The 25,506-nt window shown below is 48.5% G+C and overlaps 1 protein-coding gene across 1 annotated transcript in view; it reads right to left on the bottom strand.

The window, feature by feature from the left end:
- The window catches only part of Gldn (gliomedin), a 49,431-nt gene that overhangs the window by 5,504 nt on the left and 18,421 nt on the right, over nt 1-25,506 (bottom strand). Inside the window, exons 2-9 of the mRNA XM_057768706.1 lie at nt 25,086-25,137; nt 16,892-16,909; nt 16,506-16,613; nt 5,775-5,921; nt 4,289-4,408; nt 2,950-3,033; nt 2,527-2,652; nt 1,133-1,283 (exon numbers count right to left, since the gene is read on the bottom strand). Of these exons, the coding sequence (XP_057624689.1) occupies nt 1,133-1,283; nt 2,527-2,652; nt 2,950-3,033; nt 4,289-4,408; nt 5,775-5,921; nt 16,506-16,613; nt 16,892-16,909; nt 25,086-25,137 (806 nt within the window). The remainder of the gene's footprint in view (nt 1-1,132; nt 1,284-2,526; nt 2,653-2,949; nt 3,034-4,288; nt 4,409-5,774; nt 5,922-16,505; nt 16,614-16,891; nt 16,910-25,085; nt 25,138-25,506) is intronic.

The raw sequence follows: 25,506 nt of genomic DNA, 5'->3' as shown, positions 1-25,506 counted from the left end.
TGTGGCCCGGTAGCCTGGTAACATGGCAGCAGGGGCTGCAGGCTAATCAGACATCCTGAGTGATGGAGAAGCAGAGCAGGGGGTGAATTCCCTTCTACCAGTACTGAAGAGTTTGTCCCAGAAGGGTGACAGAGATGAGTGGAGAAGATGACTGGAGAGGGGGAGAGGAGTGTGAGGAAAGGAGGGGCATTTGCTGTCTGCTGTCCTTCACACCAAACTGGTTGAGCCTGCTTGTAGCTGGGCTCAATGGCTGCTGACCTTCCCTTATAGAAGGGGGCTGGGGAGGGTTGCAGGTCCCTCACCTGAGTATCCTCATGGGGGTGAGGGTGGGGGTGGGGATCACGGGTTCCTCACTTGATTATCCGGCCACCCCTCCCAACCAGTTGTGTGCAGTTCTGCCCTAATTGCATATGGCCTTGGGGTCTTGGGAAGGGGCTGGAGTTTTCCGGTACAGAAGGACTGGGGGAAAGAGGCAGCCATCACCCATGCTATGTGTAGACTTTCCAGCGAGGTTGCTTTAAGGTCACCCGTGTTCCTGCTGGTAGGCCCTCACCCATTGCTCTGTAAGTAAGCCTAAGACCTCATTGGTTCCCCAGACTGAACCATGGTGGGATCATACTTCTGTTTGTCACTGAGACTTCAGGCAGAGGGATGGATGTTGTTTATGTCTTTCCCAAGGAAAGAATTTTAACAGCATAGCTTGTCTCAGGAGAAAGGAGAAATAAGTGAGCCTCTCCCCCACATCAGAGAATGGCCTCTACTCTGCTTGCCTCCTGTCTCAAAGGATATGAGATGCCACACTCCATGTCTCCTCCTCCCTGCTTCTCATCTTCTCATGGGTCCACATCAGCAAGAAAGGCAGACCCCAGGGAGGGACCAGGACGTGGGGTTTCTTTGCCATATTCCGCCATTCCTTTGGGGGACAAACCCTGATAGACCCACCTAGGCACGTCTAAACAACCGCAGAAGACAACACACAACATCTAAACAACCGCAGAAGACAACACACAACATCTAAACAACCGCAGAAGACAACACACAACATCTAAACAACCGCAGAAGACAACACTCAACGGGCACAGCATGACCCGTGCGGAGACACAGCCAGGGCACCGCGGTCCGGCTGACTCACCTCACTATGGTGTTGGAGCCCCCTTTGTGGTAGTAGAGAGAGTTGTTGAAAACCGCATGCCCGCAGCCGTGGAAGTAATGCGGGAGGTGGATGAGTGTGAAACTGCTGTTGAGAAGAGCCTGCAGGTCTTTGAACTCCTTCACCATGATTCCTGCAGGAGGGAAGAGGGGAGGCTGTTACCCATCAGCGACCATGGCCCTGCCCGGAAAAGGCAGGCTGCTAAGAGAACCCGTGCCCTCTCCCACCTACCTTACTCTATACTATGTATAAAACTGGGCAGCACAAACCTATCCCAGGAACACACACTTGGGACAGCGATGGCTTGCTGCCGCCCACCCCTGGCTACCCGCCAAGATCATGGCTACTCCTCTACAGCATTTTTTCTTTTCCTTTGAGCCCCAAACTCTCAGCTTGGTAGATGAAGGTTGTTGTTGCTCTGATCAATTAGTGGTGGTAAAATATGTGTACTACCAGACCCTTCTGGGATGAGGCCACTGTTACTACCACTGGCTACTTCAATCATATCCTCTGGGACAGCATGGCTGGGCCTAACCTCAGACACGGGGAGAGTTCAGACATGCAGAGGCTGTGAGATGACTCTTTTCCCTCTTCCCTGGGCTCTGTCCAACAAACATGTGAGAAACATTGCCAAAAGTACTCTCACAGGTTGCTATCCCACTCAGAACAATGGGTGGGGCACACAGAATTTGTGTTTTCTGTCTAAGGCTACACCACCCTGAACACACCAGATCTTAGAGCCAGATGGGGCCGGGAGGTGGTGGTGCACACCTTTAATCCCAGCACTCGGGAGGCAGAGGCAGGCGGATCTCTGGGAGTTCGAGACCAGCCTGGTTTACAAGAGCTAGTTCCAGGACAGGCTCCAAAGCTACAGAGAAACCCTGTCTCGAAAAACCAAAAAAAAAAAAAAAAAAAAAAAAAGAGCCAGATGGTCTGTGGTGATGTTTTGCTTGTGATCTAACAAATAAAGCTTGCCTAAAGATCAGAGTGCAGAGTCAAACCATCACTATATATATATGTGTGTGTGTGTGTGTATATATATGTGTGTGTCTAGAATGGTTAGTACTCGTGTGGCATAATTGTCTCTCATATCACTTCCTCATTATGATTTGGTTGATAAAACCTGCCATGTTATTTATTTCCTTTGGGCTAGCGTGTTAAAACTGGATAGCTTACGTGGCAGCAGTCGGGTCCCTAGGACTGAACTACAAAGCTTGCAACCAACACATCCCAAATAGGAAAGTGTTCTTCCCGTTTAGTTGTGCTTTCTAAGATAAAGAACCTTATACCTGCACTAGTGGGGACCTCGGACCTGAAGGAAGACAGGCAGTGGATAGGATCACAGCACCGGATGGGCCGTCTCTGGAGGGAGGTACCTGAAAAATGTTCTGTTACCCAGATACGCTCGTCACTCTTGTTAGCAGACTCTCTTATCCAAGTCCCAAAGGTCTCTCTCACTTTTAGTACTTGGGCTGGGTTTCCAATGGAGGTGATCATGGATTCTGTTAGAGGAAAACCAAGTTATAACTTGCCTGACAGTTATGACAAGAAAGGCATACAGTTTTGAATTTCCAAACAATTTTTGTGTGTGGTGCAGGGAATTGAATCTTGGGCCTGTGCAGGCTGGTGAAGTAACACTGGCACTGAGGCCCAGCCCAGCCCAGGGTGCCCAGGGAGCCCAGGATGCCCAGGGAGTCTAGAGTACCCAGGGAGCCCAGGGAATCTAGGGTGCCCATGGAGCCCAGGGTGCCCAGGATGCCCAGGGTGCCCAGGGAGCCCAGGGAGCCCAGGGTGTGTACCTGTTTGAGGAGAATGGCGTTCATTTGCTTTCTCATCAACTTTCCCCACCAAGGTGTCATCATTTGGTATGGCACACGTCTCACCTAAAATGGCAACGGTCAAAACAGATGCTATGGCCACAGTGGGGTTATATAGGCTTATATCTATAAGACCCGAATATATCCATTATAACCTTTCTGCCATGTTTCTCGGTTGCTTGCTTTTTAGCAATCCCCAGTTATATGCTCCCCGACAGTGCTTCACTCTGATAGCTGGGTTCATTCCCTGGAAACATCTAGAAAGAACACTATTGCAAACAATGTAGTTGTCTGGAGAAAGTCAGAGAGAATCCCAGGTGAGGGTCCTCCTTCACACCTGCTGCAGAAATGGAAGCTCACGTTGTCCCTCGTGGTTTAAGACAGGCAAGGCATTCTGGGTAACCACTCAAACTCTAAATCCACAGTTGAAATATTTTCCATTATTATGACCCTTCATTTCTAGGGAACTTTTAAACTGAGCTGGTGCAGGTAGTTCCTTGGATGTCTGTTTTCTGTCTGTAAGCCAGATACAAGGATAACAAACCCGGGGCTGGAGAGATGGCTCAGAGTTTAAGAGCATTGCCAAAGGTCCTGAGTTCAATTCCCAGCAACCACATTGTGGCTCACAACCATCTGTAATGGGGTCTGCTGCCCTCTTCTGGCCTGCAGGCAAACACACAGACAGAGTATTGTATACAGAACTAAGTCTGTAGCACCGTGGCTGGCCACATCATCTGCCACTAAGTGGCAGCGGAGGGCCTCAGATGTAGCTTAGACATGGTAGCCTGAGCTCGCCTCCCCCAGCACACACAGTACTGATCCTGATGGAAATGCAATAATCATTCTCTGCCAGGTTTAGCCGAACTGACCGCTCCACTATCTTCCAGTTTTCTCTCTCCCGGGAATTTGTTGCTACAGTTAATAGCTGAGCCCTCAAGATGCCCTCAGGTGACCTAGTGACACTGTGTTCTTCAGTTGTAACAGGAATTAAAAAAACAAACCAGATAAAATTCTGCTGCAGTTGGGGGGAGGGGAGAAGAGAAATGGAAAAGTACAGGGAGAGCCGTGAGGGGAGGACTAAGAGGTTCAGCGCTGGTGCCCAGGGCGTGGATGCTGGCCTGTCACGGTCCTCGTGCCTGGGACACGGACATTGGCCTGTCATGGTCCTTGTGCCCGGGGCACGGATTCAGACTTCCCTGTGAGCATATTGTGGGAGGGATCTCATTTAGGACAAAATCTCCCTCTTTCCAAATTTGGTCACAAAGTCTGGAGAGGTGTCATCAGCGTAAGGAGTGGGCTCCTTGGGGGTAGAGTGTGGTACCTGAACACTGGCTGTTGAACATGTTTGGCTGCCGGGGGCCTTTGGATTTTCTGCTTCCAGGTGGGCCTGGAGGCCCTGGGGGTCCGGGTGGGCCAGGAGGGCCTTGGTCACCTTTGGCACCTGGAGAGAAAAGGGGGGAGAAACCGATAAAATGTTTTCCACAGAGACAGTTTCCCATTAGGGAAAGAGAAGAGAGCAGCTCCGGAGTGCCCCCTGTGTGCACCCCTTCCTAGGGACGACTGCCAGAGTAGGTCCTGAGGGTCCATTCTGTGCAGGATCTGTGCCAAGTCCCTCTGTGAGGAAGTGTGGGGATCCTCTCCGGAGAATTTTGCTAGGAAGTGGTGGTTAATTTAAGGTCACAAGTAACTAGGGCAGGGTCCTGGCTGCAGTGTCTCTCAGCAGACCTGACCTCTGTTAGTGCAGGGCTAGCGGACCCCAGTTCTGACTGCTTAGAATCCTGAAGGAACTCTTTTCTTCTTCCTCTCCTCTCCCTCTTCTTCCTCTATCTCTCACCTCTCTCCTTTCCCTTGCTCCCCTTCCTCCCGTCCTTCCCATCCTTCTTGTGCTGGGGAATTTGACCCAGGGCCTCTTGCAAGCTGGGCAAGCACTTTACTACTGAGCTATACCCTCATCTTCTAAGGAAATTGATCACCATCCAATCCTAGAGCCTATGAGAATGCCAGTGAGGAGACTGGACGCTGGGCACCTGAAACCCTTGCACTTGACAGTCGTCAGGTAGGAGAAATACCTCAGAGTATAGTGGAACAGCCACGAGCTAGTCAGACTGCCTCTGCTCACGTTGTGGCCTTGGTCTTACCACGCAGTCAGACTTGAAGTGACCCCACTAACCTCTGCCTCTCCATGCTGGGATTTCAGGCAGGACCCTCCACACCCTATTGATCAGGGTAATGAGGTAAATTCCTCATGCTAGGTACCAGACTCAGACTTGTCTGAATGGACAAAGGTGCACAGCTTAGAAAATACAGAATGTCGTGCTGAGCATCGTGGTACACAGTAGTCCCAACACTCGGAAGGTGGAGCAGGAGCACAGGGCAAGGTCAATCTCTGCTACACTACGAGCTCCAGGCTAGCCTGGGAGACAGAAGGCCTTATCTCAAACAAATCAGGAAAGAAAGAATTTTGGAACTCGCTACAGAGCAGAGGGCCAGAGAAGATCAAAGCTACCAGAGTGGTCCATGGATTGGACAGGATGGATCTCTGCGCCCTGGTGTCTGGGTTGGACAGGGCGGGTCTCTGCGCCCTGGTGTCTGGGTTGGACAGGGCAGGTCTCTGCGCCCTGGTGTCTGGGTTGCACAGGGAGGGTCTCTGCGCCCTGGTGTCTGGGTTGGACAGGGAGGGTCTCTGCGCCCTGGTGTCTGGGTTGCACAGGGCGGGTCTCTGTGCCCTGGTGTCTGGGTTGGACAGGGTGGGTCTCTGTGCCCTGGTGTCTGTTGGACAGGGTGGGTCTCTGTGCCCGAGAACCTACCTGTCAGAAGCACATCGTTGGACACATCTCCCTTGTCTCCCTTTTCACCTTTCTGCCCGGGTGGGCCCTCATTTCCAGGAGAACCCAGTTCACCAGCATCTCCCTTCGCTCCCTTTTCCCCTGGGTTTCCCGTGGCTCCAGGTAACCCTGTGGGAGAAAAATGACATACTAACTCATGCACACAGTTCTGGTTCCCTCTTTGTAATGATTGTGCTTTTGTGGAGCAGTTTCATAAACCAATCATGAAATCCTTCGCGACCTTTCCAGCGATGCTGCTCCACACTCATTATGGGATGGTATTTCCCAGTGGCTCTGGGGGACGACTTTCAAAGCATTTTAGAGAGGAGGCAATGACGGTTTGAGTAAGGCACCGTCCCCGCAGAAGGTGAATGTGTCATTAGGAGGACCATGGATCGGCACAGTCACTGCTCTCTACGCTCTTTATTTCTTACAGCAGAATGAGTGGTGGGCTGGGCCGTCTCCGCGGCTTAGCAAAGTTGAAGTGGTGGTGGTAAGGGATACTAAGCTCACACAGGAGGGTGGATGACCAGCTGCCTCCACTTGCTGTTACTTCCCTGCCATGACGGCTATAACCTCCAACTGCCAGCCAGAATAAACTTTTGGCTCCTTAGGTTGCTTCTGTCAGCTGTTTGGTTGCAACGACAAGAAGAGATGATCAGAAAACATGGAAGAGTAAGGTTAAGGTGGGATGGGAGTAAGGTCAAGGTGGGATGGGAGTAAGGTCAAGGCAGGATGTGAGTAAGGTCAAAATGGGAGTAAGATCAAGGCGGGATGGGAGCAAGGTCCAATGCAGGACGGTTAATATCGACTGCGAATCAACCTGGCCCATCCAGACTTGTTTTGTTCTGTTATTGTTTTCACTGTGCATCCACAGCCGCCTTTCCTGGGAATAGTCTAGTTCCACTGCTAGGCTAAGACGTTTTCAAGGCTCCACCCAATGCCCGGTCAACACACTAGAATTCAGCGTTCAGGGAACTTTTCTAAATGTTAATTTGTAGCCCAAAGTAAATGAGCACATTCCAAGTTACCCTAAATGTGTTCTGAAGTTAACTGCCTGACGCCACAGACTCCAGAACTCGAGTCGTTCAGTAAATGTAGTTCAGTGTAGTGACAAACAAGAAAAGGCATAGCTCAAAGGGCGCCAAAAGGCATTGATGGTATTCAGCATAGTCTCAAAGATATCCTCCTCAAACTAGGAATAAAAAGGAACTTCCTCATTCTGCAAGAGAGAGTCTGTGAGGACAGTTGGCATCATCCTTTCCGGTGAAAGGCTATGTACATTAATATCCAGAACAAGGCAAAGTTAGTCACGTGCCTCCTCTTTGTCTAACGTTCCTCTGGAGGCAGAGAGCTTGATCTTCCAGAGAAAAAGAGACACAAGGCTCAATGATTGGGGATGGACATTAAACCTATCTTAATTTGAAACTGGCCTGATTGTTCATGCAGAACATTTCAAGGTATCTTTTAAAGAGAGTAGCTTGAAGTCACAAGTACAAAAGCATCTTGGGGTTCTGAGAGAGGAAGATGAGTTCACCAAGAATTGACTGGATAGAAGACTCCTTATCTCAAGAAACAATTGTTCACTTGGTAAGCGTCCCCTGAAGATACGGCTTGAGAGTGATGTTTCTCAAAGGGAGGTTGCAGGCATCAGGGAAGAGCCAGGCACACCTGTTAGTGTGAGCACATCCTTCCTCTCAGTGTCTGTAACCAGGGTGATGTGATCTTCTGTCTGCTAGAATTACCTGCCAGTTCCTTGCCCCTTCTGTAGGTCCCATCAAAGTAACCACCTACCCACCCTTCTCCCTAAGTCCCGCTCATTTGACTAACTCCTAGTCACTCGCTGGGATGGCGAAGTCTTGCCTCCAGCTTGTTTGTTTTGTTTTTAGATCTCACTAGATAGCCCAGGCTGACCTCAAATGCACAGCAATCCTCTGCCTCCCTTTGGGATTCCCAGTGTGCACATCACAGCTGGTTTACATGAGGCTTCAGGCTAACCCAGGGCTTTGTCCTTGCTAGACAAGTGCTCGACCAACTGAGTCACATCTCCAGCCCTTATCTGGAACATTCTACCTAAGCCAACCATGTTGCAATCCATCATAGTGGTTCTAAAGCAGCATTTCTTAACCCGTGGGTCATGACCCCTTGGGGGGGGTGTCGAATGACCCTTTCACAGAGATTGCCTAAGACCATCAGAAAGTACAGATATTTGCATTATGATTCATGACAGTAGAAAAGTTATAGTTATGAAGTAACAATGAAAATAATTTTATGGTGGGGTCACCACAACATGAGGAACTGTATTAAAGGGTCTCAGCGTTAGGAAAGTCGAGAACCACTGTTCTAAATAAATACAAAAAAATCTTAGGTTGGAAGGCACTGTAGAATTCATTTATATCAGTTCCCATCCAAGCCTCAACCTTGTCTGTGCTACCAGCTATTCATTTGGCTCTTTTTGTTTGTTTGAAACTGGGTCTCTGTAGACCTGGCTGTCCTGGAACTCACTCTGTAAACCAGGCTGGCCTTGAACTCACAGAGATCTTCCTGCCTCTGCCTTCTGAGAGCAGGAATTAAACACATGCACCACTACATCTGGCCAGAGTTGACTCATCTCAGGGCTTTTCAGTGACAGAGATTTTTCACCTCGGATTGCATCACAGGGGCTGGGTTAGGTCAGTGGTTGATTACTTGCCTAGCACAGGGTCCTGCATTCAGTCTCTAACATTACAGAAGCATGAAATCAAAACGTAGGGAAGAAAATATTACTGGCTAGATTTCAGCTAATTGTAAGAATAATCTAGAGCTGAGCCTGGTGCCACGCGGAGATTGGGAGGTTAAGGTCATCATTGGTTACCTAGAGAATCTAAGGCAAACCTGGCTTCCTGTGATCCTGTCTCAGAAAACAACAGCAGTCTAAATGAAACATGTGAATCCCAGCTATCATGGAGGGGACACAGTGCCGGAGGAGGTAAAGAGGGACAGGTGTCCCTCGCCAGTACCTACGCGCTCTGCCTACGCTGCACCTGCAGTCAGAAGCAATGCAGTGACACTATTGTTGAGCAGGGAGTGATGAATCAGGAGTCTATCTTCACAGCAGTACTGGGAGCTCATGGCTCTGGGTCATTCCTGCTCAGGGGACACTGGGACTTCTGGCTGAAAAGTGACAAAAGTCCTTATCTGGGCTCTCTGCGTGAGAAGGCATCCCTTTGTTAGTATTTTAAATGAGCAGTTTGGCATATTATGTAAAGGAGACAAAAGACGGGGTGGTTGCTATAGAGTTCTGCCTGCACGATGCGCCAAGTGCTCCTGACACCTCCTAAAGACAGTGCAGCCCATATTCAGCAGCGCTGGGGGAAATGGTGTGAGATGCTCACACCTTGGCTTTCCAGCCCCTTTATTGTAACTTGAGAGTGTGCCTGCACTGCCCTCTGATTTCCCTTCCTTTATCCTAGCCCTCCCTCATATGCCTTTCATTTCCTTTCTCAAAAAAGGCCGTATGGATACTAGGAATGTGTTCATTTTGTAATGTAGCCTTGGCAGAGGTGGTATTTAGAGCTATCAGAGCCTTTGCTTGACGGTGCATTTTGCCTCCTAGCTGAGGTGTGCATGGCCATTTTTCAGCTTTTGGTAAAAGACAGTGGTGAATGTTTTGTCTACAAGCAATCTGTCTTTGGTGTGTGTGTGTGTGTGCGCGCGCACACATTATTTGAAGGACAGATATTGATATCGTTTATCTTCCATCACTCTTCACCATATTGTTTGTGATAATAATAATAATAAAGCTGGGTATGATGGCCCACACCTTCAATCCTAGCACTGAGAAAGCAGAAGCTGGCAACTCTCTTGTGCATTTGAAGCCAACCTGGCCTACATAGTGAGCTCCAGGCCAGTCAGGACTATGTCTCAAAAAAACAGAAAGAAAACAAAAGATTGGTTGTGTGTGGGGTGGGGTGTGCACATGTGGAGGTCAGAGGACAACTTGTAGCAATCAGTTCTTTCCTCCATGAGGGTCCTGGGAGTTGATCTCTGGTCATCAGATGTGTACAAAAAGCACTTTACTGCTAAGCCATATCATTGGCCCCATCATATTTTTGAGATACGGTTTCTTTACTGGACTTGGAGCTTGATGTTTAGTCTGGGTTAGCTGGCCAGCAAGTTCCAGGTGTATCCAGTTACAGGGATACATCATCACACCTTTTTGTTGTTGTTGTTGTTGTTGTTTTAAACTATCACATGGACAGAGCATCCTCTGTTGGTAAGTTACCTTGGCCACCCATTGGCACTGCCCAACCGTCATTCACTGTGTGTTCAACGTCTCCTACCCTGATGCAGGTCAGGTCAGAGCTGCCAGCCCTGCACAGGGACACTGTAACATGGAATGACCCACAGCCTGGTATCACTTGTCCCGTGACTCCTCACTGGTTCTGGGTTACAATCTGATAGAGAAGAAGGGTCAGATTATCCCTGCCTGACGCCGGAGGGAGAAACGGCGCTCCTGTTTTCTTCTGGGGTCGCCCACTCGAAACAGTGCCACAAAGCTTGTGATGACTCCCGGCTGGGGTCAGTTTCACTGTCTTCACATCAGGGGGTGAGGGAGAACAATTTATTCTGGGCAGTACTATCTGTCACTAACTAAGGCAAAGCAGAGGGGCAAAAGCCAATCTCAAGCCATGTATTAAAAGGAGAGCAATATTTTTGGTTTTCTTAAAATGAAGATTTGATTTTTAGAGAAGACACCATAACTAAGTCTTAAAAGAGAGAAAATGTGAGGCAGATGGAAAGAAAGCAAACACTCGGTTCTGAGGCCCTGGGATGCCAGACTTCGTGGAAGGTGCAGGTACCATAACCGACAGTCAAGTCTCATTCCCAACTCCAAAGCTAAGACAGAGTTTCCAACCTCACGCAGGAAACGTCCACCCAGCTTCCCTTTGGTCAGGACAACACAGAAGGGAGAATAAATTAGGCAGAGAGACAATACGACAGGCTCTCCCTTATATATGGAGGTAAGGTTGATCCTAAAGGAGCAGGACATAGAGCAGTGTTTGCCAAACCTGGACAGGGTGGGGGCCCAGGAAAGGGAGTTTGATCTGTGTAGGGGGAAATGGACAGAGGAACAGCTACCCTACAGAAACAAAATAGGGCACCAATAGTTGATAGGGCGCATTGAGTTCTTACAAACAGCTAACAGAGACGGCTTGGGATATTTCCAATATAAAGAAATTGTGTAGTCTGCTTGAGACAGGGTCGCATGTAGTCCAGGCTGTTTTTGAACTCACTGTGTGGCTGAGACTGCCTTTGAAACCCCAATTCTGCTTTCAGCAAGGTGTGTGTGTGTGTTATAATTAGTATGACAATTTGCTCTGATCTGCCTATTACATCTTGTTTCAAAGTATTGAAATGTCACACTACATCTCTATAATATAATTACAATTATATATTTCAATTAAAAGCATATTAATAGTATATAATTTAAATATAGATATTATTTTAAAATGTTATAAAATATATACTATAAATAAATTATAAGTTGCTTGGTTTTGAATAAATTATAAATTACATGGTTATGACAGAATGAAGGGAGGATTTTTTTTTTTTTTTAGCTAAAATACTAGCCTGTTGGGAATGTAGCTCAGTTGGTAGAGTGTTTGCCGGGCATGTACAAAGCCCTGGGTTTAACCTCCAGCAATATCTTAAACATGCTTAGTGGCTCATATCTGCAATTTCATTTCCTGGGATGGATGTAGGTGATCAGAAATTCAAGGCCATCCTCAACTACTTAAGAAGGTTGAGACTAGTCTCAGCTAGAGACCTTGTCTTTTTTTTTTTTTTTAAATATTTATTTATATCTTATGTATGTGTTCTGCCTGCATGTATGCCTGAAGGCCAGAAGAGGGCGCCGGATCTCATTATAGATGATTGTGAGCCACCATGCTGCTGCTGGGAATTGAAATCAGGACCTTCGGAAGAACATCTCTCCAGCCCAGTGACCTTGTCTTAAAGAAAGGGGAAAAAAAGAAATGACGCTGGCTAATACTAATACAGAATTTTCTATGTGTCCGGCTGGGCCTAACACTTCATATATACTAACTCACCTTCCTCAAAGCACTGAGAGGTTAACAGGATCACTAGGAAAACTGGAATGCAGTGATCGTGCAGCCTGCTCAAGGGCTCACAACTGGTCAGTGTGCAGCCAGAGCCCACACCAAGCCTCTGGGCTCCAAACCCAGTTTCGTTCTTGTTTCTGAAGTTGGAAGCTACGAGGGTGTTGACTTTTCTGGAAACACTCAGATTAAAGTCTTAAGCTCTGTTTCACCATGCCGGTTTTTCTCTGCAGCTACTGTGGCTTAGACACGAAGCATCCACAAGAGGCTTGTGTGTTGAACTCTTGCTCCACTCCACCCCCCTCACACAGAGCGATGATTGGACCACAAGGGTTCTGCTGTTACAGTGGTTTGGCACACTGCTGTATTCAGCACGGGATGGCATTATGGGAGTGTGGTGGGCAGGGCTCGGCTGGAGGCATGGTCACTGAGGTCTTATCTTTGAAGGGCATTTTTTTCCCTCACCTTTTCCTGCATTGTACTCTACTTCCTGGCTGCCACAGGTAAAAAGATTTTGCTTGTCATGCCCTTCTACCATGAGGCTCTGCCTTCCATAGGTCCAAAAACACAGCCAGCTATCATGCCTGAACAACTCTAAGCTTCAAGCAGAAATGAGCCTTTTCTCCTTTATACTGTTGGCGTTAAGTGTTCTGTCGTAGTGGTCAAAACCAGATGAATACAGGAGCTTGTCCTGGCTCCTACTCTCCTTAGTCCTGCTTTTGAAGGCCGTTATCTCCTCGGCTCATGCCTAGCTAGTTTGGGTCCCTGCCAATACTCAAGGGTGGGCTCAACCTGTAAACCCAGGGCTTCTATTCTTTTCTATAGTTCCTTCACTGGGACCTGCCCTCTCCTTAATTCCAACATGCTAATCAACTCTCTCTTAGCCTTTCTGTTTAGTTCTTCCACAGAAACTATCTTTGACACAGGGTCCTGTTTGTGCAAAGCTCCTCCCCTGCTTAACACCTTCCCAGTGTTCCTTTAGATCCCTCTGCTGACACCTTTCTAGGGGTCACTGGATGTCGCTGTCTCTTGGGGTTCCAATCTAGATCCCCCACCTCAGAGATCATCTCCATACTTGTCCACAAACTCTTGGGATGACTCTCTAGATATGCTTCAAGTCCTGGGGTTCCCTCTGACTGGTTACCTGCATTTCCAAGCCCCCTGAATATTTTAAGGTACCTCAGCTTAGTACATCCCACGGTGTGCCCATCACTTCTTCCTTAAGGCTGAATTAGGCCAGGCTACATACCTCAAAACCAACAGTCCATGAAGGTCCAGCTAGGTAGGACAGTGTTTCTATATTTTATCAGTACCGCTGAAGTCACTCTCAGTTTTTCTTCATCCTCCTCTATCCCTGCCTCGGCCCCTCTCACTCCTGAGTTGGTGCCACAGTGTACTCCAGGGAGCGGCCAACATGGTATTTGGAAAGGTAGAGCAGATCCCTGAGACCCCTCAGGAGTTTCTTGCTGCTCTCCAGACATAGCTGGATCCCCTGTGGCCCTGACATTCTCTTCTCCTGAAACCGCTTCTGGCTTGGGAAAGGTTGAAGAGGGAAGGTCTCAGGATCTGCTTCCAGGTGACCTAGACAATGTCTCCCTTGCTCTCAAGCCCCAGCTGGCTCAGAACTGAGCAACTGTTCAGTTATCTCTGTCCACAGAGCCTCGATCTTTCTCTAGATAGAACAGTCTATGCTTTGAACTCTCCCAGTCACCATGCCAGCTTCACGAAGGTGCCGCAGCTCGAAGAACAAGCTCCTCCATCATGATCTATTTTTGCAGGATGAGCAACTTGATAGAAGTGAATTAACACTGAATTTCAACTCAGGCTTAGAATCAAGGTCCTCCACCCACTCACACTTAAGGAGAGGGTTTCTGAAGTCCCTAGCATCTGCATGAAGAGCAGATAGCATCAGAAAAGACTTCGTTGCCCTCCCGCACCTGACTGGGGCTGGTGTAGGTTATCTATCTCAGAAAAGATTAAGGACCAGTCTCTCCTTATACAATCATGGCTGTTTATTGGGCTCATTTGAACTCCAGCCAGATAGGATCATTATCAATGCAAGCCAATTTCCTTCTCAGAGCCAATCATTCTCCATAGTCATCACTGACAATATTTCCCTAAAGGAAAAGGGGCGTGTGCAGGTTTCTGGAGGGGACTGAGCCACAACTCCCTGCATGTGAATATATTGATGCTTTTCTTTTGTCAGGTGTCCTGGTCAGTGTGTTTCAGTGAACATTCAGAGGGAGGAAGGGACTGCCTTTGTCTCTCCAAAGGCTAAGCAGCTCCGTCCCTTCTGGACCAATGTCTAGACTAGCACCTTCCACATAAGCACGCTTCCCATAGGTGAACAGAATTTTCTGTCCTTCTCATGGTTTCATGAGGACATGACTACTTAATCACGTGTCCTCATGCTCAGGGCTCTGTCCCAGACCTTTCAGAAAGCTCTCCTTCTCTAGCTGTCCCATATCCACTTCCAACATGGTACTCCCCACCCCAAGCCTGCCCCTGGAATATTAATTTTCTAGCCTTCGCCGTAAGTTCATTGTCTTCCCAGGATACACCAAATGGTTGCACATCGCTATTCTGTGCCGACGAGCACTGGGAGTTGTAATTACTCTCCTGCTCTGTAATTCCCATGGTAATTGCTGGCCGGGTGAAGTCTGAGTAGACTCGGGTGCTGTCTGCACATTGTCATTTGCATGGCTGCCCCTGGAAAGGCAAGCAGGTGGGCTTGCCAAGGGGCAGAGGAGCTCAACAGTTCTCCTTTCTCCACGGCTCTCACTTAGACAGCTGTTGGGGTAGTCAGAGGTGCTGGGGGGGGGAGCTGTCAGAGGTGCTGGGGGGAGCTGCCAGAGAAGCTGGAGAGGGGGGAGCTGTCAGAGGTTCTGGGGGGAGCTGCCAGAGGTGCTGGGGGGGGGAGCTGCCAGAGGTGCTGGGGGGAGCTGTCGGAGGTGCTGGGGGGGGAGCTGCCAGAGGTGCTGGGGGGAGCTGTCAGAGGTGCTGGGGGGAGCTGTCGGAGGTGCTGGGGGGGGAGCTGCCAGAGGTGCTGGGGGGGGGAGCTGCCAGAGGTGCTGGGGGGGGGAGCTGCCAGAGGTGCTGGGGGAGCTGTCAGAGGTGCTGGGGGAGCTGTCAGAGGTGCTGGGGGAGCTGTCAGAGGTGCTGGGGGAGCTGTCAGAGGTGCTGGGGGAGCTGCCAGAGGTTCTGGGGAGCTGTCAGAGGTGCTGGGGGAGCTGTCAGAGGTGCTGGGGGAGCTGCCAGAGGTTCTGGGGAGCTGTCGGAGGTGCTGGGGGGGGAGCTGCCAGAGGTTCTGGGGAGCTGTCGGAGGTGCTGGGGGAGCTGTCAGAGGTGCTGGGGGAGCTGCCAGAGGTTCTGGGGAGCTGCCAGAGGTGCTGGGGGGGGGGAGCTGCCAGAGGTGCTGGGGGGAGCTGTCAGAGGTGCTGGAGGGGGGGAGCTGCCAGAGGTTCTGGGGAGCTGTCGGAGGTGCTGGAGGGGGGAGCTGTCTGTCAGAGGTACTAGGAGGGGGAGCTGTCTGTCAGAGGTGCTGGAGTTGGGAGAGCTGCCAGAGGTGCTGGGGGTGGGAGCTGCCAGAGATGTTAAAGTGGGGTAAGCTTTCAGAGGTGCTGGGAGGGGGACCTGTCTGTCAGAGGTGCTGGGAGGGGGACCTGTCTGTCAGAGGTGCTGGGAGGGGGACCTGTCTGTCACAGGTGCTGGTGGGGAGCTGTTTGACAGAGGTGCTGGGGTGAGGAGCTGATTTGAAAGAAGCCCAGGACCTGGGTTATGGAGCTAAAAAGTTGCACATGGGGACCCTGTACAGTCTCTGGCTAAGATTCACCTCTCTCTGCCTTTTTACTAGTTGCCTTATCTAATGTAAAAAAGCCCTGCAGTGTCTGTGAGTTCCCACAGTGCCACATGTAGGTCTTGTCCATTTCCACAGCCCCCACAATGGGCCTGAGAGGTCTTCAGAGCCTATCTCACCCTGACCAGGCCTCCTTAAGGCCCCACAGCAGCTCAGGCTTCCCGGTGAGCATGACAGACCTGGTGTCGCTAGGCCTTTACTATGCTTGCACACAGCAGCCCAGAGGAAGGGCCTCCAGACAATAGAATTCCTTTGCAAGCTTCCTTGAGAGAGGACCCTAAGTTAGGAGCCGGCCTTGGGAGACCTGAGTGTTATCTCTCTCCTCAAGCAGTGGGAGCTGTTTTTCTAGGCAGGGAAATCCTCCGCAAAGGCTGACATTAGTCCCTTGGTGGTTAACCAAACAGAGCGAGCAGCTGGGAAGGAAGTGGTGATAGAAGCAGAGCAGAGGGGGAGCCTTGAAGGAACGTGGGTGTGAGCACGGGTGGGGGTGGGGGTGGAGATGCGGCCTGCTCTCACACATCTCCAGCTGCAGAAAGAGAAGTCAGTCCCTAGGGAGCTGTACTCTCTGTCCTGACATAAACGTTTGGTCCACAAAGAAGATTCCTGACATCTCTTAGGTGTGAGTGACATCAGTGCCCCATGCCGAGCATGACGTGCCCTGTCACCTCTGTGCGCAGTACTTCCCAGTGCTGCCCACCTGAACACAGTCACGGGGACAAGACACAAAGGAATCAATTGGCAGAACTGCCCAGTTACCCATTTTTCCTCTCTTCCCGTTTGCTCCTTTTTCTCCTTTTGGTCCCTGGAGACCAGGCTGTCCATCTGATCCATTGTGTCCTGGTAACCCACCAACTCCTGGAGGCCCTGTGCATAGAACAGGAACAGTTAAGAACAGCTTCACTGCAGGTGATGTGATTTCCGCTAGTCACTGAGACAGCCCGCATCTCTGACATCTCCCACATCTTACTGCTTTCTCCCTGACCTTCTAGAACAGGGACAGGTGGGAGGGGTGTCTCAGGTTAGGCCCACAGGAAAGGATGGGAACATGGGTAGGATGCTGCCCGACTCCTCCCCTCCACCACCTTTGGTCCTTGGATCCTGGGGCTGCCCTTGAACTAGGAAAATACAAAATGGGTACTTACCTGGTGGGCCAGGTGGTCCTACAGTAGAAAAAAAAAAGGAATTTAGAGGACAAGTCACATGAGGTAGGAAGAACCCAGAACCACAAAGTCTTGCTCTCCTTAAAATGTCTTAAGTACCTGCTAAGAAACAATCCCACATAGTTTATTTACGGCTTATTGTGTTTCTCCCAAAGGACCTTACAAACAACTCAGCAAAGACTCATTTGCTAGTCAAGCCATTTTGTTTCCATTTCAATAGACCTAGAATAATTTTTGAGCTGGTTTCATTATAGATTCATCAATTATCATAGAAGAGGTCAAGCTAATTATTTCGGAATCAATAGAGACACGATAGCCCTGTGCAGCCCTGGCGCAGAGGAGGTGCCAGCACATGGAGGGTCTGTCACTTCAGAGCAGAACTTTGGCTGCCACGAAAACACTTCCAAGAGCTCCCCCAGCCATCTTGTCTCCTCTAAGCCACCGAGGAGTAACCCAAGCACATGCTGGCCGTGTGGAGTTGGATTTTGTTGCATGAAATGGCCTGAGAAAGTCTGAGGGCTCAGGTCAGGTGACAAATACCTTCTTTAGTGTGAAATGATTCAAGGCCCTAAGCGGCTTGGACGAATCATTTACACACCGAGCAATGACTCTGCTTCCAGAAATAGGCATGTCTTATTGTCGGCTAGACTGAGCACTTGGGTAAGGATGAAACATGAGAGGACTGAGTTCCTTGTGTTTTTCTAGAGCATGCAAAATGATTCCTGATGTGAGCTTTTGACCATTCAGAAGGCAAGCATTTCTAAACATTTATCATGCACACAAAACTCCACTAAGAAATATCAATTCTGCTATCTGCTGTATTCATAGTATATATGAGGATGGTAGATCCTTTGAAAACTACATGGCAATATGAAGGCTCAGTAAAGAAATAATCCCTGGGTTACTAGAGAAGTTTCTGGGCACACTAAAGTCTAGGAAGAGCTCCCAAGAAGGTAATCTTTGGGCTATGGTCCTGAGGGAACAATGGGACTGAGGAGTTAGCATACATTGGCTTGACATTTCATGCAGGGGACAGACAGAAGCCAAGGTCCAGAAGTAATAGCTAATAAGGTTCAGGATGGAAGAAAGAATAAAAGAATTGGCCGTGCTTGTGTGGGTAGAGATGCGGTTGAACAAGGCAGTGGGTAGGCTGGGCAGGTAGAAGCACTTGAATGTCAAAAAAAGATGCAGAGACTCCGGGGTGTGGGTCCTTAAGCAGAGTGTGTTGCTGGGACTTCAGTGTAGGTCTGAGATGCTCATTGCGGCTGGAGGATGAATACAACTGAGTTAACTGAGCTAGAGACAGAGACTGAGAGGGACATGGTGGGGAGAAAATACAGAGGGACCTTTGAGATGAAAGCCGGGCAAAGTTGTGGCTAAATGGAACTGCTGAGTTGCGGGAAAAAAAACTAGAAATTCAAAAAGTGTTTCCATGGAATAAGGAAGTTTCCATGTCCAATTGGAAGGAGGTGGGAGTATCTTAGATAAACGGATCCCAGAACATTGATGAATGGAGTCTAGGGACATAGAATTCTTGGCAGAATAGGTGTCTGAGAGCAGCTTTCAAATTGAAGAGATTTGCAGGGAAACAATACCTTTCACAACAGCCTCAAAACTTTTTTGGGGAAGTGAAAGACTTGTAAAATAAAAACTTTAAGGAATTGAAGAAGATATCAGAAGATGGGAATGTCTCCCATGCTCATGGGTAGTTAATATAGGATTAATATAGTGAAAAACGGGCATCCTACCCAAGGCAGTCTACAGACTCAATGCAACCCCCTTCAAAATTCCAACACAATTCTTCACAGAAATTGATAGAAAAATTTCCAGCTTCATATGGAAACACACAAAAATAACCCTAACAGGACAGCCAAAACAATCCTGAATTGTCAAAGATGTGGTAGAGGGATCCACATTTTGGATTTCAAGTTGTGCTGCAGAGCTATAATAATCTAAACACCACGATATTAGCATGAGAACAGACACATCAATCAGTAGAATCCGAATTGAAGGCCCAGACATAAATTCACATGCTATGGTCACCTGATATTTTACAAAGAAGCCAGAAACACACACTGGAAAAAAAAAGGGTAGTCTCTTCAATAAATAACACAGGTTAGATTGGGTGACTGTGTGTTAGAAGAATGCACAGAGATTCAGATTTATTTTTATCACCCTGCACAAAACTCATCTCCAAATGGATCAAGGACCTCAGCAAAAGGCCAGATACACTGAATCTGATAGAAGAGAAAGTAGGGGATAGTTTTGAACTCATTGGCACAGTAAAAGACTTTCTGATCAGGACACCCACCGATAACACAGGCACTAAGAACAAGTAACAAGTGAGACCTTATGAAACCAAAAAGCACCTGTATGGGCAAAGGACACTGTCGTTTGGAGAAAGCCACGGCGACAGTGAGAACTCAGAAGATGAGACGCAAATGGCTGAGAAATATTTAATGTTCAGCATCCTTAGTCACCAGGGACATGCAAATCAAAACCACTTTAAGATTTCATCTGATACCTGTCGAGTAGCCAAGATCATTGAAACAAATGACCACTCATGCAGGTGGGGAGCACCTAGTCATTGCTGGTAGGAGTGCAAACTTGTACAGCCACTGTGGAAGTCGGTGTGGAGACTCTTCAGGAAGCTGGGAATAGGTCTACCTCAAGATCCAGCTATAGCACTCTTTCACATATACCCAAAGGACTCTGCTTCCTACTATAGAGACAGTTGCTCCGCTAGGAGAAAGCCAAACACAGTTCTGCTAAAGAAACTCAGCCATAAAATGACTCCTAGCACACCATTCTGCTATTTCCATCTTATTAGATCAGTGTCTTGCTCGGTCCTCATCAGAGAAGCTTCCTCCCGCAGGAGATGGGAACAGATACAGAGACTCACAGCTGTGGGTGTGCAGAGAGTGAAGACCTTGGAAAACTCGGTTATTAGTGGGATGTCAGGAACAATGTGGAAGCGGAGGTGGAAAGAGGGGCCGCATGAGTCCAAGGAAAGAGCGTCTTCCAGACATGACAGGACTGTGCACCATGACCTCACAGAGACTGTGGCAGCGCGCACAGGGCCCACATAGGTACCAGGCCAGACAGGGTACCAGGGCTGAGGGTGTGAAGTGGACCCAGGCTTCTACCTCATAACCAAGAAGCTAGCTCCAACTGACAACACATTACAAAAGAAAAATTAGTGTCCGCCAATGGACAAGCCACATTAATGGTAGGCCCCATGTCCAAGATTAGAAGGTGTCGAAATGAAATCAGTGGCATTTTTTTTGGGAGGGGGGGCAGATTTTTGTTGTTGCTGCTGATGTTTATGTTTCATAAAGCTTTGTTTAGGCATCTAAAAAATCTTATTAGCTTTTTGATTTATATCGTGGTTTTTAGTTTTAAGTTCTTTTATGCGTTTTGGTGTGTGTATTTTTTGTGCTTTTGTTTTCTTTTTAAAATTCTGTTTTTTTTTCTGTTTGTTTTCTTTTTTCTTTTTTTTCTTTCTTCTTCTTTTTTTTTTTTTTTTTTTTTTTTTTGGTTTTTCGAGACAGGGTTTCTCTGTGGCTTTGGAGCCTGTCCTGGAACTAGCTCTGTAGACCAGGCTGGTTTCGAACTCATAGAGATCCGCCTGCCTCTGCCTCCCAAGTGCTGGGATTAAAGGCGTGCGCCACCACCGCCCGGCTCCTGTTTGTTTTCTAAATAAAGAGAGAAAGAAGACATGGAGTTACAGTTGGGTGGATAAGGAGGTGGGGAAGATCTGGGAGGATATGAGAGATGGGAAACCATCATCAGAACATATTGTAGAAAAAAAGGATTTATTTTGTAGCTCACATCTTTAATTCCAACACTCAGAGGCAGAGGCAGGCGGGTCTCTATGAGTTCTAGTCCAGCCTGGTCTACACAACAAGTTCCAAAAAAGCCAGGGTTACAAAGAGATGTTGTTTCAAAAAAAAAAAAAAAAGGATTGATTAAAAGATTGATTTTCAGGTATGCTGTGATTTGCTGAAAAGGCTTGAGTCGCTCAGTATTGAGATTTTACCAGCAGATGGCGCTCGCACACCCACACTGGAAAGGGCCTACGGCAGACATTGGGAAGATGTCCACAATCAGTTTCTCTACAGAATGGAGCCAAGGAGGCCCAGGATAACGGGAGGACACTCTGTAAGCTGCATGCATGTCAAATGGGAGTCAGCAACTTCCAGGAGAACCTGACAATCATGTCAGGGATGAGCTTTCAGGGCGGGGTCCTGGTGCTAGGTGTTTAGGATCGTTAGCTCTTCTCAGGCTTCTAACAGAGGGTTTCTACGGGAGTTCTCCACGTCCACTGACACCCTGGCTACTGTTCTGTTTGAATTCAGAGACTCGCCCACCATGCTTCTTAAAATCAAATATCTGGGTGCCTGATTCATTCTGGATTGAGAGCAAGGCCTTGGTGCATGGTCACCAAGCACTCCTGGTGTATGGTCTTGGTCCCCTACTATATGGTGACAGCTTTCTAGGAGAAGACTTAAGTTACCATTAGCACACCCTTAAAAGGGTCCCCGTGAGTGTGGGACATTCACCAAGCACATCTAGCTTGGCCCCCAAGACCTCAGAACCATCCAGGTACCCTCCTCTTGAGTCTCCGGGATGCGCTGAGATGACGAGGGCCGAGGTAGCAGCAGCATGGTGCTCTGGGGTACTAGGCGGTCATCCAAGCATCGCTGGGCTTTGTGATGTGAAAACTTGGGGTGTGTTTTAAGTCATTGCGGTTTTACTGTCTGTTAACCAAAGCATGACCTAACCTGTGCTGGACAGCAGATACCTCTAGCTGCATAGTGATTCAGCAGTGCCATACTGGTGTTATTTCTCAAGCGGTGGGTTTCTACCAATAGACACAGAAGAATCTTAACGGAGGCGAGTCATATGGGCTTTATGGTAGGGGGAAGCAGTAAGGAGAAAGTGTAGACGCAGGATCGGGTACTGGTCAAGGCTAACTAACACTACAGGCTTCTGTACTACCTGGCCCCTGCCACAATGGTCATTTCAAATTGAGGGGAGAGAACTGGTCTTGAGGGTCTGAACTCCCCTCCAGCCATCTCCCTGTTCTGACCTGAGGCAGCCAGGAGCGTAGCGTGACCACAGAGGAGATTCCTACACTTTCCCCAGAGTCTGATGTAGAAGAAACCAGGCCTCCCACTCACCAGAAACACCTCAGACGGTAAGGCCCAGGTCTGCTGTTTTAGAGGGAACTGAGGGGAGACAGTTCCACAGACCTGAGGAAATCTGTGTGTGGGTGGAGGGGATGGTGTCTGTAGCCCTGGCTCTCCCCTCCCCAGCAAGGGCTCCCTGGGGCTCAGCTTTTCCACTCATGGAACGGCTCCTCAACTTTCATATACTTTTTAAATAGTTTTTTACAAGACGAATCTACTGTAAAATTAGGCCTTTCTCTGGGACCCACGGCCAGTTCTGCCTAGATCACTCTCCTGCCCAGAATCCACGCTAGTCTATGGACGGAGGCTCTCTGTCTGCTACCAAAGTTGCCCAGTTCAGTCCTGGATCCTGTTATTCCCCTTCTGTCCCCGCCCCCAATGGAGACAGGATGGTCCATCCCAAAGCACCCACTTGCCTTAGCAACTCACACTTCTCTACTTAAGTTTCTAGCTGGAGAGCTCCTGTGTGAAAGGAGATCCAATTTCAAGCTGACACGAAAGAAGAAAGTGCTGGCTTTGGAAAGTGTGTGCTGAGGTGAGAAAGAATTAGCTACTCGGGAGCCATTTCCACCACTCCCAGCCCCTGTCGCTCCCCTCTAAGTGGTCTCAATAGCTCCATCCTGTGCATTCACTGGGAGCCTGGCTCTCAGGTCCCTATAAAAATCAGAAAGAGGCTTTTTCCGCGCCTCTCAACAGGCTTTTATGCCCATCACTCCATCCATCTGAGCATTTCTGTAGCATTCGTTATGTGACACGCGGGAGCGCTGAAGCGGGGCGCCCACCGAGCGAGCGAAGGGAGGCGCTTACACCACTCAGAGTGTCTGGACAGAGCGCTGGGCTTTCTGAAGATATTTCATTGTCTGTGAGGGTCAAACGCCACTTACGCAACCCAATTAGCATTTCTCAAGAAGCCACAAGATTATAGCTTGTCTCTCTGAGGCCAGAACAAGGGAGCAAGAGTTAGCCTTGGAATGGAGCTCCCACCCCCCCTTGTTTACTCACTCATGGAAGCCACAAGTTCATCCTTTTGACAAACTAACTCCCAAGTGAGGAGAGAAACTGAGGCAAATGCTGTAGAAATTGGCCGGGTTCCTGACATCCAGGTATTGATAGTATAGGACCTCCTTGCCTGTGAGGTGCTGAAGCACGGACGCAACCTCAGCGTCCCAGCAATAAACCTCAGCTCCTGTCACAGGCAGAGTCCACAGGCAGGCTTACTCACTCCATTTGTGCTGCTTTAATGGAAACATAATTTCCTTTCTCCTCAGAATGCCACCCTTTCCTGGAGAGGCAGGGAACAGATGATCTAGATTCAGGCCCTCTAGGACAGGTCAGGGAGTCACCTGGCTTAGGGAACAGTGAGCATGGTTGCTCTGAACCCGGTTCTCCTTTGCCCTCACTGTAACGGGACCTGCCAGTAAGGTCAGAGGCCGACTTCTGTCAGGCTCACATACAGAAAACCACACCATTTCTCAGAAAATTGGAAAATAATCTTCCTCAAGACCCAGCAATGCCAAAGGATGCTCAATTGTACCACAAGGACATGTGCTCAACTATGTTCATAGCAGCTTTGTTTGTCATAGCCAGAACCTGGAAACAACCTAAATGCCCCTCAACCAAGAATGGATAAGGAAAATGTGGTACATTTACACAATGGAGTACTACACAGCAGAAAAAAATAACAACATCTTAAATTTTTCAGGCAAATGGATCTAGAAAACATCATATTGAGTGAAGTAACCCAGACACAGAAAGATAGTCATCATATGTACTCACTTATAAGTGGTTTTTAAACATAAAGCAAAGAAAACCAGCCTACAAATCACAATCCCGGAGAACCTAGACAACAATGAGGACCCTAAGAGAGACTTACATAGATCTAAACTACATGGGAAGTAGAAAAAGACAAGATCTCCTGAGTAAATTGGGAGCATGGGGACCTTGGAAGAGGGTTGAAAGGGAGGGGAGATACAGGGAGGGGAGCAAAGAAAAATGCAGAGCTCAAAAAAAAAAAAAAACCAAAAAAACCCACACCATTACTGGGCATGTCTGCATCTGTAACCCTAGTACCTGGGAGGCTGGGAAAGGAACTTTGTCATGCATTTGAGGGGAGACTGATCTACAAATCATGATCCTATCTTATTGACCAACAAACTCAACCAACACCCCTCTCATGCCCCAAAAAGCAAAATATACATCCATCCTTCCATTAGCCATTCCTTTACCCAAGATTTGATACACCTCCTGGCTAGTCCTTTTCCAGGTGTCCCGAGCTGTTGAGGAGCGGGAATAAGGCAGATGGCCAGCCTCTCAGCCCACCTAGCACAGGGAACGTAGCACAAGAGCTGCGTGAAAGTGGCTCAGCAGACAGAGCGCACTGCTCGGCAAGTCCGAGGCCCTTTGTCTGAGCCTTAGGACCCACATAAAGGCAGAAGGAGAGAACTGACTTGGTACAGTTGTCCTCTGACCACCAACACGTGTCACGGCATGCACATGCCCCTCCTCCACGTCATACACAGACAGAAGGATAATGAATTCAAAACATGACTTCATGACTGCGCAGCAAATTCCCCAGAGCTGTCTGCCCCTGCTGCACCTCTAGTATAGGGAGAAGAACATCTGACACACACGATCCTTCTCACAGAAGAGAACTCTATTATGGAAGACGCCCCCCCCTTTATTTTCCACTTTAAGACTATTGGGAATGAAGAAAATACCCTCGGCCCTAGTTTAGGGTCACACACATTTCTGATTACCCAAGCCCTAGTTATTTTCCATGGCCACATTTCTGTGACAATACCAGAAAATAATACTGTCATAATCATATTACAACTGGTTTTATTCCCATTAAAAACATCTGTTGAAAGAAAGAAGATGCATTTTTGTAGTAAAGTACCCCTAGGTGTGCTTTCTGCCCCTGGCTCTTTGGCTAGCAGCCCCCAGTGTTGTTACATGCAGCTCTCTGGCTAGCAGCATGGACTTACCTGTAAGGCAGATGCCCTTGGTGCTGTTACACAGGTCCACCATCACTCGGATCTGAGAAGAGAGAAGGTGATTAATAGCAAGCCATAGGCAGTGGGCTTGGGTGTTGTCTTCTATTCAGACAAGCAGACAGCAGCCAGAAGAACCCACCAAGCAAGTCCAGACCAATATGCGAATGTGTGAGGAAAACAATTCACTAAGGAATGCCAAGAGCAGAGGAAATAGTCTCCCCCAGGGAAGAGCACACCAATTCCAAATCGTCAGCCCTAAAAACATATATACAAGTCACATTATACAGACCGAGAAGGATATATTTATGCATCTAAGAATACATGTGCAGGGGCTGGAGAGATAGCTCAGGGATTAAGAGCTGCTCTTCCAGAGGACCTGGGTCAATTCACAGCACCCACATGGCAGCTCACA

The sequence above is a fragment of the Chionomys nivalis genome, chromosome 4, assembly GCF_950005125.1.
Source record: "Chionomys nivalis chromosome 4, mChiNiv1.1, whole genome shotgun sequence".
Classification (NCBI taxonomy): Eukaryota; Metazoa; Chordata; class Mammalia; order Rodentia; family Cricetidae; genus Chionomys; species Chionomys nivalis.
Note: the sequence above shows the minus strand (reverse complement) of the source record. Positions and strands in the feature narration are given on the sequence as shown.